The sequence below is a fragment of the Monomorium pharaonis genome, chromosome 5 (assembly GCF_013373865.1).
Source record: "Monomorium pharaonis isolate MP-MQ-018 chromosome 5, ASM1337386v2, whole genome shotgun sequence".
NCBI lineage: Eukaryota > Metazoa > Arthropoda > Insecta > Hymenoptera > Formicidae > Monomorium > Monomorium pharaonis.
Window position 1 is genome coordinate 18,024,353 of NC_050471.1, and position 14,600 is coordinate 18,038,952.

The 14,600-nt window shown below is 31.9% G+C and overlaps 1 protein-coding gene and 1 long non-coding RNA gene across 4 annotated transcripts in view; one reads left to right on the forward strand and one right to left on the reverse strand.

The window, feature by feature from the left end:
* Window positions 1-14,600, reverse strand: part of LOC105833744 (ubiquitin carboxyl-terminal hydrolase 22) — a 41,415-nt gene that overhangs the window by 4,441 nt on the left and 22,374 nt on the right. For all 3 annotated transcript variants that reach the window (XR_003626295.2, XR_003626294.2, XM_012675710.3), the window contains exons 3-5: window positions 8,957-9,172; window positions 7,857-8,271; window positions 39-467 (exon numbers count right to left, since the gene is read on the reverse strand). Coding sequence is in view for 1 of the 3 variants with exons in the window: in XM_012675710.3 (XP_012531164.1) it covers window positions 39-467; window positions 7,857-8,271; window positions 8,957-9,172 (1,060 nt within the window). In the remaining 2 variants the exon portion in view is untranslated. The remainder of the gene's footprint in view (window positions 1-38; window positions 468-7,856; window positions 8,272-8,956; window positions 9,173-14,600) is intronic.
* Window positions 3,570-6,146, forward strand: LOC118645890. Its single transcript, XR_004963534.1, has 2 exons — window positions 3,570-4,254; window positions 4,394-6,146. It is a non-coding gene; the product is annotated as an uncharacterized LOC118645890 (long non-coding RNA).

The following is a 14,600-nucleotide window of genomic DNA, read 5'->3' on the forward strand; positions in this document are numbered from 1 at the left end:
AAAGAAAAATTATAAATTATTTCATAATATATCACTACCTATTATCACTGAAACTCATATCCTCTCCATTTTTTAATAAACCGTCTAGCATAGAGCTATTGTTGTTGCCATTGCGCCTATGTGACATAAATGGTGTCATGTCCAGTTGTTCTGGGAACGAGATAAATGTAGAGATCTTTTTCTTAAAAATTTTATCCTGGATTATAAAATGTTCAAAGCGTTTTAGATGAAAGATCGCCACAATTGGCAATTGCTTCATCGTCAGTTGCTTTGTGCTTTCTTGGTAAGTCTCACAATTGCTACATTTAATCTTTGCGCCAGAACCTAAATGTTCGGCTCTGGTAAATTTTTCCAAACAGTCTAGCAAGGAGGTGGATGTCCCAGGTGCATCAGAACTAGAGGCACTAGCTGCCGAAGTTAGATCCAGAGATATGTCCCAAAACGGATCTATTGTAGTAGAAACTCCACTGAAAAAAAGAAAAAATAAAGTGTAACAAGTAAATCATGTTTTATACAAAATAATTTCTAAATACAAAAATTGAAGGTGAGATATTCTTTGGCTTATTTTAAAGAAAAAAAATCCTATAAATAAATGCTTGTTAAAAACATACATAATTACTAATCTCACTGATGTAAAAATGTTTTATCAATACTAATTATTAAAAAATAATTTTTAATATAAATGTATATCAAGTTAGAATAAAATAAATCTAAACATTTTCCAAATTTTTGAAATTTTTATACTCTCTTCCTCAACTTTGCCACCTGAATTTTGAAAATAAAGTTTAGAACTTATATTAACATAGGATTTTTTCTTCCTAAAACAAGCCAAAAAACATCTGTTTTAATTTATTGTATTTAAAAATTATTCTACAGTAAAAATGTGTTTACGGACTATTTCTACAATGCATCATATTTAAAGAAACTTTATATTATATTATCTGACTTAATTATTATGTCACTTTACACAGGATTTTCGATAATAACTAGTTAAAAATTAAATAATAAAGTTTTTTTTTTTAAATTCCTCAACTGAAGTCTGAAAAAGACTAAATAAATTAAAGAAAAAATAAAATTTTTAATTAAAAATACAATAAAAATAAAATAAAATAAAAATCTAACTTTTTAAACATATTTTAAAAATTATTTTTAATAAAAAAACTTTAATCTTGCAATTTTGTAAAAAGAACATTTATTTTCTCGTCTATTTCTGCAATTTCTCAAATTATATCAGATTTTATATTATGTAAATTAAAGTTTCTTGATTTTTAATCTATTTATTTCATTATCGCATTTTTCTCAAGTTTTTCATTTTTTTTATTCTTTAATAATAAACCTAATATTATCATAATATCCTGGCTAAGGTATTATTTTTCGCAATAAATTATTTTTAGTTTTTTTTTAAGATAATCTTTCTGATGTTTGTGAACATCAATGTCTAGCTAGTAACTGTGTTTTAGGACTAACAAAATTGTCGGTGCACAGTTTATTGAGCTAAGAATGTTAAATTAATAGAAAGAATTATTTAATACCAAGATCTGCTGCAAACTAAAATAAGCAATTTTAACTTTATTTTTATATTTAAAAGTTTTTTTTTGTTTGGGCAAAGTCTCTCGCAAACCCTTCATCCCCCCAACCCTTCCCGAACTCTTTCTCGCCTTTGCTATTTCCTATGCATTTGTAATAAAGAATTGTAATAGTATTTGCAACTTATGTGGATCTGTTATTGCTATTGCCTTTGACTCGTGCGTTCACTTTCCGCATGTTACACAATGTAACAAATAACTATTTTTTGTTACATTTGGAACATTGTATTTAATTATTATTTTAGTAATATTTCAAATTAGTTTTTTGTAATAAATCGTGAGATTTTTAATAATAGTGTATGAATCATATTTAATCACGTGAGAATATGAGTGCGCGCGCGCGCGTTGTGTGTGTGTGTGTGTTACGCATGTGAACGTAGGTAAAAATAAATATATTACTTGTTATTTTTAATTACGTGCTTAATAATATTAAGCACATACTTCAATCGTTAGCATATTTAGCCTCCATTTCCTTGCCTATACAATTGTCCCAAATATATACTTATAACATACATACTCAGACAGCGCATATTTATGTTCATGTGACGTTTATTTAAATATTTTATTATGATTTATGATATTTATAAATCTTTATAGTTTACTCAACTTAAGATTACAAAAATATTTATAAAATAATAAAATTATAAATATTTTATAAATTTTTATAAACATTGTATGCTACGTAAATATACACACACATTCTTACATACATATACATATAAATAAATCCTATATCACCTGAAATCTCTTGATTTATTATAAAAATGATTGAAGTCGATTTAAAATATTAAAAAATGATAAAATCTAACATTTCAATCAGCAAAACACTAATTATTTTCGAGTTTTAAACCCATAAAAACTCTTTCAATCATTAAATCAAAAAGAATTATAACATACTACAGCCAATCAATTTCACTCAGGCCTAAAATCTATATAAATTATGCATGGTTCTGTAACATAACAGTAACATTACAGAATTACCCTTTCGCAGTAACGTATGATGCGCGGAAAAAAACCGTATTAGTATGACGTACATATGTCACCTGTGTTATTGGCAGGATCAGGAAGTAACGCGTTACTTGTAACGCCGTTACCGTTACAGTTACTTTTTTAGTAACGGACTGGTATCGGCATTACTTTTTTTCTGTAACTATAACGTAGTAACATTTTTTTAGTAACGACAACGAATTTAAGTTTACAGTTACTTTTACCGTTACTTTTTATAATTTGAATTTTTTACTTATAACATATCATAATTTTTATATTTTCAATCTTCAACTGATATTCACAGTTAAAATCATCTTATAAAAATAGTTTTAAGATATTGTAAATCAATGGGCACGTCCAGCAGATGGAGAGGATCAGTGAGCGCTCAGTAATTCTTTACTATGATTGGTTTCTGCTTCTGAATCCAACAAAGAACTAAAGGTCAAGAACCAATCATATTAGATAATCACTGAGCGCTCACTGATCCGCTCCGTCTGCTGAACGCACCCAATTACAGAACCGTAGCTCTTATAAACAAACTTTATAAATATTGGCCTTTAAGTTTATTGCAAGACTGCCCAAAACTAAAAAAACTATTTATTAAATTTAATACGACTTTACCAAGTAGCGCAACTATTGAGAGAATGTTTAGTATTGATAATACTATATTATCACCTTGTATAGGTAATCTAAACGATGATATAATACAATATCAACTTTTATTAAAAATTAATAAAAATTATGAATAAAATTTAACAAATTTATATTTTCTAGAATAATTGATAATCCTATATCCTAATCCAAATAATCCATGTAATTTTATACATTTTAAGAAAACAATTGTAAGTTTAATAAAATTATATCAAGAGTAAAAATATAAATTTGGCCATATTTATAAATTTAATTAACTAAAACTTTTTTATTTACATTTTAAACATTTTGAAACTTTGTTTAAAAATTTTTTTATTTTGCAAATTTAAAAAATATGTTACTTACGTTAATATTTTGAATTAAAAAATATTTTATAAATTTTTTATTTAATCTCGTTTTAGCATTAAAAGAGTAACGGAAAAAGTAACAAACCGTTACTTCTTAACCTTTAGAAGGCCGGGATATGAGATTTTAGAACTTCCTTTGAAAATGACTCAAATTTGTGTCTTATACCATGGTTTTATTATATACAAAGTTCCGATCATGGATTGAAAAGATATATTCAGCTTTCCGGCCTTTAAGAATAAGAAAAAAATTTTTAATTTTTAATTTTGCAAATAAGGCTTATATAAGGATTTTCAGGGTCGCTGAATACAACGGTAATATCAAATTTCGAAATTTTTGATTGGTGAGAGGAATGTGTGAGAAGGCGAACAGAGGAGGTAGAGGAGAGAGAGGAGAGAGAGGTCAGAGGAGGTGCTGGAGGAGAGAGATGAGAAGAGAGTCAAACGGAAGGGGAGGCGGATGGAGAGGACGGAGAGGAATATGGAAGTAAGAAGATAGAGAGTGCGAAGGAGCGGACAGACAGGAAGAAGACAATGGCAGCGGAGGAGAAGATCAATGGGGGCGGAGAGGAGAAAAGTAGGATGATGCTGGAGGAGAGCGTGAGAGTAAGTAAAGAGGATGGAGAGATGGGGGAGAGTCAAGGGACAGAAGATGCCTGTAGTGCGATTCTGTAACTCGTTAAGAGGTGTCGGTATCGTTATACAGTTGTTGCGCAGATATTTTATATGGTAAAAAAACTGCGCAACGACAGCATAACGATACTGACACCTCTTAACGAGTTACAGAATAGGCCTACTGGAAAGGGCAGAAGGTGGATGTTAGAGTAGAAACAAAGGAATGAGAGAAAAAAGAGGGGGGAAAAGGTAATTGGCTTGTAGAGGGACGTGCAGAAGGTGGGTAAACGTTTGTTAGGCTGCACAATGGCCAGAGCGCAAGAAGATTGAAAGAGGATGTAAATATTGGGAGTATGTATATTGTAATTAAGTTGTATTATAATTAAGGACGGAAAAGTGAGGAGTTGTAAGGGGTTGGTCCTCGTGAAAACACCTCGTCAATCCCTAAAGGAATGCGGAATAAATTCTATCTATCTTCATTATTGTCCCAAAAAATTTTAAAAATTCAAACATCATCAAGAGGCGGTAGTGGCTCGCGCCAAGTGAAAGCGCAGCGCGAGCACAACCGTGCTCTTTACGCGAGTACGCGACTTGCGAGAACCCGAGATTATAGGATCTCAGAAACGGCTAAACCGATCAAGTTCTAACTAGGCTCAATCGAAAGCTTGAGATTGATTTATATAAGAAAATTGTTTTTATTTTTCCTCTACATGCCCTACGAGTGAAGGCATTGCAATGCAAAGTCTGAACTGTCAAAATTTCATTTAAAATACGTCGTCGTCGTCATCGTCATTATTATCGGCAAAAGTTGCAGGTATCTTTGCAGGTAGTGTGGATGCCGAAAATGAGGGACGAAATTCCATCTCGCGCATATCGGCTACCATGTGGCGTTCGCATCGTCACTATAGCATCGTATATAAGTCACGTGGGTCACCAGTCGCTCGCGCCATGCATCAGATCACACGAAGTGACATGTATAGTGTGAAGTTATGTTGATTTTTTAACATCTCATCTATTTAATCATCGACAATGTAAAATTAATAATTAATCAGACAGTAACACAGTACATTAAGAAATAATTAATCAGAGAGTAATATAGTACATTAAGATTTTACACTTGTGTCGATAAAATAGATGAGATGTTGTATTATGTAAAATTGTGTATTGGTTTATTGCTGTAATTGTCAACTAATTAATCATTGACACCATTAATCAATGTAAAATTAATTAATTAGAGAATAATATAGCCCAGATTTTACACTGGTGTCGATAAGGTAGATGAGATGTTGCGTAATGTAAAATGTGTATTGCTGTAATTGTCAATAATGTTGTAAGGATAAGAACTATCACCATCACCAAGGTATTACGTTTATCACCAAGATACAATAATATGATTTAATAGTAAAGTAAAGAATAAAAATAGTATTATTAAAACCATTCTATTCATTTGAAATTTTGTTAAATCTAATTAATAGTTATTAATATTGATTGACAATTACAGCAACATTTAACCAATACATAATTCTTCTACATCATACAACATCTCATCTCTTATCGACACTAATGTAAACTCTGAAAGCTATTTTACTTTTTGATTTTAATTTTACAATTAAATATATATTCTTAATTTAATATAAATGTACATTTTTATAAATATTTAAAAAATTGAGAAATTTAGAAGCGAGTTGTTTAATTCATTGATTGATTATTTGTTTTATGTGTAAATGTTCTTTTTACACAATAAAGTTGTATTTGTGCATAATGCAATTTATTAATCAATGATTAAAATATTCGCTTTAATTAATCTATGTTACATCGGAGGTTAAATTTGATGAAAAATATTTTATCTTGGATTTATTTGATATATAAATAAATGTGATATGTATGTACTTAGGTTAAATCAAAAGTGTGATTTTTTGCTTTTTGAAAGAAGCTTACACATATACACTCAATCGAAAAAAAAGCGGTACACCTAAAATTTGTCAAAAAATCACTAAACTTCCAATGACGATAACTACGCGAGTAATAAAGATAAAAAGGTTTCTAAAAAAAAAAATTAAAGCTTCAAATGTCTACTTTAAGAATTGATTTAGTAAAATTTTGCATAATTTTTTTCAAAATGGCGTATGACAAAGCGAGAGCATGCAAAATTGAAAAATATTGGTCCGAGTTTGCGACGATCCATGGCGGGAGGCAAGTATCGCAACTTAATGGGATAAAAAGTATGCGATAGTACAGAGTTTTCACTCAAAAATGTTTTTTTATTCGTCTCGATACGATGATTTTTCGCTGAGATATGCGCATTTAAAATAAAAAACCGCCTTTTTATTCAAATGCGCATATCTCAGCGAAAAATCATCGTATCGAGACGAGTAAAAAAAGCATTTTGAAGGGAAAACTCTGTACTATCGCATACTTTTTATCTTATTAAGTTGCGATACTTGCCTCCCGCCATGGATAGTCGCAAACTCGGACCAATATTTTTCAATTTCGCATGTTCTCGCTTTGTCATACGCCATTTTGAAAAAAATTATTATGCAAAATTTTATTAAATCAATTCTTAAAGTAGACATTTGAAGCTTTAATTTTTTTTTTTTTAGAAACCTTTCTATCTTTATTACTCGCGTAGTTATCGTCATTGGAAGTTTAGTGATTTTTTAACAAATTTTAGGTGTACCGCTTTTTTTTCGAGTGAGTGTATGTCTGAAAACTTTGCTAATTTTACATGATGATAATAGGGAAAAGAGACTCAGATTGCACATTCATGGAATATGTTCATACTTCACGACTGATAAACAAATAAAAGACTGTTTAATCGGTGCAATAAAAATTTCTAAAGATACTAACGCAACTCCAAACTGATTGATTGTACCGTATATAAAGCAAAATTTTTGACAAACTTTCAGCAATTTTCGACACGACACAAGAGTGGCCATTTTGAATAGCTGCTTGGCAACGTCGCACACATCCACTAATCCGACACACATATCCTCCACATATCCTCTATGACTTTCGTGATGTTAACAATTCGCTGACCGTCGATTTTTGGCTTATAGTTTTCTTCAAAAGTTAATTTTTTTCGCTTTCCTGCTACAATGACATTAATTTTCTAATCAATTTTTCGTTTCATTTCGAAACGACCTTTGCGTCGAGGCTATGTTTACACGCACTGACAGTTTGGCTACGATAATACACCAGACATAGACTAAGGTAGTCGGAGCATTAGCTGCCGCTGAGGACGAGGGGTAAAATTCGCGATAAGGGGATAGCCCGGACAGTCACCGTAGTTCGGTCAAATTCAGTCACGCCCGATAATGTTCAACTAATGGTTGGTCAAATTTGGTCACGCTTGATAATGTTCGACTAATAGTTCGGCTATGATTCGGCTCATTAGCGATATCGTGACGCAGTTGCGACTGACGGAATCGCATAGCCGAACTACAGTTACCCCCGCGGTTTTCAATGAAAAAAACCTTATGGGATAATTAATTTAAATGTATGCTGATTTTTACATACTAAATCATTCATATTTTTCACTAATAACAAAGGTTGCCTTTGTGACTTCAAAGTACTGCAAGAACCACATCCCTAGCTTCTTTTGGTTTTCTTTGATTGCTTTAATAATTTGTATTATAATAAATATAGTTTCTTAAAAAGAAACACAAAGACGTACTTGCAAGCCTGACAAACAACATCGCTTTGAAGGCACCCAGTAAATATCTGATCGATGATACATTTGCAGTTGTGAGGGTTGTCTTTGATCAGTATCGGAGCGGCTTCGCAGTGTCTATGAAGAACATCCAATGTAGCAATAAAGAATTCGTGGGCGTCCTGTTGTTCATAACCCGCTAAATGTTTGACGTGAGTCCAAATCAGATGGAGAAGTTTGTGAAGTGTCAGTGGAGCCTTGTTGCCGGAATAGAACTCTTGAAACAAGTGAGATACCTCGCAGACCAGACAACGACTCGGTTGCGGGCAGTGATGACGGTCAGCAAGAAAGTAGTCTCGTAACAGCGGAGTGTGAATCAGTGCCTGTACGATACAGTTCACGAAACAAGTATTCCCAAGATTGATCAGTCCTCTTAAACCTAAAATCGAAATCATAAATTTTTATAGAAATTATTACAAAAATGATCATTTATTGTAACATTATTTTAACCCTCCATTGACCTTCTAGGAGTGAACTATCTATACGGTAACTTTGACGCTCTGTAGCTTTTACTTTTCTGGCTTTGATGCTCTGTATCTTTTCTTGTTCCTTTTTTGGTTTTTTATTTATCGAAACAGCCTACCTTCCATATGTAAAATAAATCTTTTTTTCAGAGTCTACTAAAAAATTTTTTTCCTTAAAATATATCTAAATAACAACTCAGTAAATTTTTAACTTCTAATATTGAAATCTGTGAAAATTACAACTTTTTAAAGATTTTTCTCTTTTTTTTCGACATATAATAAGCAAGAATTTGTTTACAAAAACTAAAAGATTTTATTGAAAATACTATTGCAATACGTTCTAGAAACCTTAAAATTCATCTGTAATTTTTCTTATAACGATTGAATGCTTTATATAAGAATGGTAGTTGTTAAAAAATTGTTGTGGGTGTGAGCCACCCAGTACGTCAAAGTTGATTAAAAAAAAACAGGCGAGTCAACGAAGGATTAATATTATCAAATTGTATTTTCTAGAAAATAACATTGTATGCAATCAAATAAAAACATTTAACATTTCATAATACGATTTATAAATAGAATTAAACTCGACACTTTTTTTACCTATAGTAGAATTTTCTACAACACGTCTTCGGCGCGGATGCTTTCTCAGCAATTCCGTCTCTATTTGCGTAGGCTCCCACGCACGATAGAATTCTCCAAAGCTTAAAGATTTTGCCGACTCGCTCCATTGCGCTTTCGCTACTGTTAACAGCTCTCTATCGTATACATAGTCACCGCATTGGAAACACAGAATATTTCCATAACACAGATCAACGGCTGCAATAATAAACCAACAAAATAAAAGAGTGACAGCAGACAATTGATTAGTCGTAAAATTAACTCTCCTTATATAATTGAAGATTTTTTTACAAAAACCAAACAAGTTTAAAAAGTTAAATTTTCAAGAAAAACATCTCATTTTCGAACTGTTCAGTATGTAAATGGTAATTTTTCCCCAGACCTATGACAAATAAGAATAAAATTTGTAAGCTTTAATTAATATTTTGAGTACTCATTTGAAAGAGTAAAATAAAATTCCTTAGACTTGTTTGGTTTTTGCGTTAATTTTATATTAATAATTTTATAATATTTTTTAAATCTATTTATCGTATGTTTAACATCTTTTTTATAACATTAAATAAAAAAAAAATTTTAAATATAAAGTAATAAGTTCTTCACTTTTTGTTTACAAAGTTTAACAAATAGAAACATCTTATATTTTATAAAGGAGAGAAGGGGGTTATAAACAACCATTCTGTTTTATTTAAAGAACTCAATAAAAATTTGTGTGACACTAACAAGGGAACCTCGCGAACCCGTAAATTCTGATTTTAATGAAACTTGTCATAAATGTAAAGGGGGTGAATATATGAATTTAGAAATTTTTAGTTGGTGTCCAAAAACGGTTTGAAGGGGTTAAACCACCCTTTAAAGTTTAGACATGTTTGCGGTTTTTCGATATATCTCGTAAACTAAACAAAATATTAAAAAATGTTTCATACAAAAGTTTTACAGTATACCTTTATTTAACTATGCTATTTATTAAAAAAATTTTTTTTAATTTTTTTTCCGAAAAATGAATAGCATAGTTAAATAGAAATATTTTCGAATTCGCGAGGTTTCCTTGTATTTTTGTTAGTACAAATTTGTTACACATAGAGTTCTACCAATCATGCTATAAACAAAAGTTCTTCGGATATACATACATAGCAAACATAATTAACAATTTACTGAAAGATTATGGTTACGGAACCTGTAGAGGGATATGGAACATTACCAACAAATATTCTCAAAATCCATTTTTATTTTAAAAAAATGACAAATTAATGCTCTTTGATAAATCATACATATCAGTATCACAAAACTATCAATATCTTGTTCATAGTATCACACAAAAGAATCAAAAGTATAGATATTAAAACCTTTGGCTCTTGTAATTTTGCGTATTATAGAAATACTACGAAAGTATTATAACAAATATTAGCTAAGTATCGTAAAAATATTGTAAAAAATATTACAAAAGAAGAAATTATGAGACTCAAACCTGCGACAATCGCAAGAATCTACAACCCTGAACGCAAGCAGCGTAATTTTACACGCGCATGCACATATTACATCAAACATTAAATTTAATTATGTTATTTGAAAGCTATATTCAGCCTTTCAAATTACACTAATGTTAAAAAATTAATACCTAACCGACATATTTCTCAAAATAAAGTAAAGAACATAAACACCTATAGAACTTTCGGTTACTTGCAATACCAAAATGCAGCTTTTATGACAACAAAATAAACACTAACGACCAGTTGCCATGTTATAACGTCTAAACAGTATGCAAAGAAATAATTCGAACAGGAATTATCCTCAGAACTCAAATAAAGTATATGAGATATCGCGAATTCCCTAACCTCACATCTAATCCGTAACCATTTTTTCTCTGTATATTTTTTTGTTGGTAAAACTTTGTAAGCAAAAAGTAAAAAAATTATTATATACATATATGTGTACATATACATATATGTATACAGGGTGTCTTGTAAGGTATGAAAGTCTTCATACTTGCCCCCCCCCCTTGCACTCCACGTGTGTATGTGTCTGTGTGTGGCCACACTTTGTAATGTACCACATGGGTTTGCGACTTTCTACGCGTAGCGAGGTCCAACCACACTCCCTCCTCAACCCTGTTTACATTCAACTACATTCAGTAAACACTTCATGCCTATAAAATTTCATTGAAAATTTTGCACAAATTTATTTTTGTCTGACACTGTCTGTTTTTACTGTGTCCGTTTTATTCAGCATGCTGTATCTATTTTGATCTGTGTGCATTTGGAACTCACCTGCGCTATTAAGATATGCGTTATCGGGATGTGCGCTATCGGGAATTTACTAAATTTTTATGTGCGTTATCGGGATGTGCGCTATCGGGAATTTACTAAATCTTTATGTGTGCTTTCGGGATGTGCGGTATCGGGAATTTATTAAATCTTTCTATCGGGATGTGCGCTAACGGGATGTGCGTTATCAGGATGTGCGTTAACGGGATGTGCGCTATCGGGATGTGGGCTATCGAGATGTGCGCTGTCGGGATATGCGCTAACGGGATGTGCGCTATCGGGAATTTACTAAATTTTTATGTGTAATATCGGAATGTGCCCTATCACACCGTGTGCTAACGGCAATTTCTCGAGCGCACCGAGGAAAACCGCTTAGCCGTTCAAGCTGCCGCCGGCAGCCAATGCTTGACACAGTAAGTTGTGCTATAGCTCGAGTGGCTCAGCGCTTTCCTCATTCCTACAATTCACAAAATTAATCTTGTCTATCATTAAAGATATAAAAAAACTATAGTGGACTTTTATGTTTACCTTGATCCCGTCTATTTTTCCATTAAATATTTCATACCTTATGCAAGACATCCTGTATACATATAGAAAATGCTATTATTTCACATAATAACATTATACAAAATAATTTTAATTTGACACTACAAATGTATAAAATTTTAATAAAATTATGTTTTTCCCCCAAAAAACAAAAAATACATTTTCTCTACAAAAGTAATGATATGAATAAAAAGCGCCAACTATGAAATTGGATGTTCATACAAACTAGAACGTCTACATTAACAAATATTTATTTGCACAAATATAACAAATAAATATTTTACTACAAAAACTTGGCGTCGCTAAATCATTTATTAACTCTCCTTCTTTTTCTTTTGTGCATCTATCTGAATTGTGTGTGTATGTGTGTGTGTGTGTGTGTGTGTGTGTGTGTGTGTGTGTGTGTGTGTGTGTGTCTATGTGCGTACGTGCGTGTTAGTATAGTATATAACTTCGTTTATAAAAAAACGATTTTTAATATCTCAATCTCTTATGTATGCATATGCTCTCTCTCTCTCACACACACACACACACACACACACACACACACACACACACACACACGCGCGCGCGCGCGCGCGCATGCATGCACGCACGAGCGACGCACGCACGCACGCACGCACGCACGCACGCACGCACGCACACGTTGTGTATAATGTTATACGTATATAACGCCGTTACGATTTCAATGGCAAAAAATTGTAATTTTAACTTATTAATATGTAAGTTAAATTGTAACAAAGCGATTTTGTATTAAAATTAATTATTCGATATAGCGACGCCAAGTTTTTGTAATTATATATTTATTTGTATTAAAATAATTATTTATAATATTTGTACAAATAAATATTTGTTAATGTAGACGTTCTAGTTCGTATGAACATCCAATTTCATAGTTGGTGCTTTTTATTCATATTATTACTTTTGTAGAAAAAATATATTTTTGTTCTTTTTGGGGTGTTGTATCTTGCGGTGCAATAAACGATTTTCGCTGTACTTTGCGACAAAAGATCTTTATAGGTTCGTTGCTGTCCGAGGAGTAGGAACTCGCGGAAGGCGGCTTTTGTTGGCATGGCCCACAAATCACTGACTCACTGGTTTTGATAATTTAATAAAAAGTTTTATTCTTCTTATGATACACAGTAGTTGCGGTCGGCGAAGTTGCCGCGTCGTGTTACGCAGAGTTGATTAAATACGGCGCGTGACTCGAAGATAGCGCGTCGTATCTTTGGTCGCTCGAGGTTTGCCGCGGCTAAGTCCCGAACTCTTTCGTATTTTAATCGTACGGGCCGTACGTATCGGCTTAATTATCTAATGTCTGATCCCGCGGGCCGCTGTTCGGCACCGGCTTAACCCTCTGCGTACACACCTTATTTTTCTCCGGATTCCTACACACAGGGGTTACGCTAACCCCAAAATTTCGTTAACTTATATCTCCAAATATATTTAACCTTTAGAAGACGGGACTGGTCCCAAAAGGGACCACCCTGAGAAACAAAATTTTTATGTTTTTTAAGGGTAATTCGATGTGCTGAATACGGGAAAAATAGTGAAAAAAAGAGATCCGGCCCGCGTAGTAAGAGAGGAGGAAATTGCGAAGCGCTCGCGTCCCACCGCGTCAGCGCAAAGAAAAATCATATAATTGCTTTAGATTTCTGAAAAATTCTATTTCAAGGTCAAATATACCTTTAGAATTTTTTTACTATTTTTTTGTGCTCAGCGCATCAAAAAACGTGGATATGTCTCAGGCCAAAATAGGGAAACAAATATTTGACCTTGAAATGACCTTTTTCGAGGTAGAGGACGCATCTAGGATTTTTAAAACTTTTTTTTTCGTATTCAGCGCAAAAAATTACGTTGAAAAACACCCAAAAATCATTGCATCAATTTTTTTGCATTAATCTTTCCCTTGCGGACGGGACTGGTCCCTTTAGGGACCACTTACTTGATCGGAGATTTGTCCTAAGTTATACATTCGATTTAAATATAAATTACACGTTTTAAAAGAGGTTGATTTGCACTGAAAATTTCCCGTCCTCTAAAAATTAATCAATTTTAACTTTTTTTTTTTTATCAAAAGGAAAAAATCTCAGAATTATGATGGTCTTTGCAAAAAAGTCGAAGATATTGAAAGAAAAAAGATTTTTTGAAAAGAATAAGAAAAGAACAAAAATTTTTTGTAAAAATTTGCCTTTTCTTCAAACGCCTGTATTTATTAGAAAAAAATAGACAAAATAATTAAAATAGTGATCAATGGATAAGGAAAGAATTGCACTTTAAGAATCTATCGTTAGTTTTTTAATTCTGTTCAAAAAATATATTTATTTCGTAATGTGAATTTAGTAAAAAATGCAGTTTAAACACAATAGTAAAAGAAAATAGTAATATTTTAAAAAAACATAATTATTAATACACAAAAACATAATCATTAATAAAAAAAATATTTATTACAAAAGATTTTCATTGTTATAGAAAAAATTTTTAATTTGTAATACTACAATTGCAGCATATTTTCATAAAGTGGTCCCGACATTGGTAATATATATAAGTACTGTATGCATAAATGATACGTAATGAACAAAAAAATAACTTTTACTTACCCTTCAAATTTGGAACTTTTCCATTTTTTGTTACATTCCCTAAACACAAGGTAACTGTAACCCCAACACACACTTTTGATGCTCCTACTTCTGTTGTTTTCAGAACATTGACAACGCCCAAAGAGGAATAAGTAGAGCACAGTTCAACTTTTTTCCCCCCTAGTCCCAGCGTCCCCTTGCTAAATACTTTTAAGTAGCGGATATTTCGAAATCGATTGG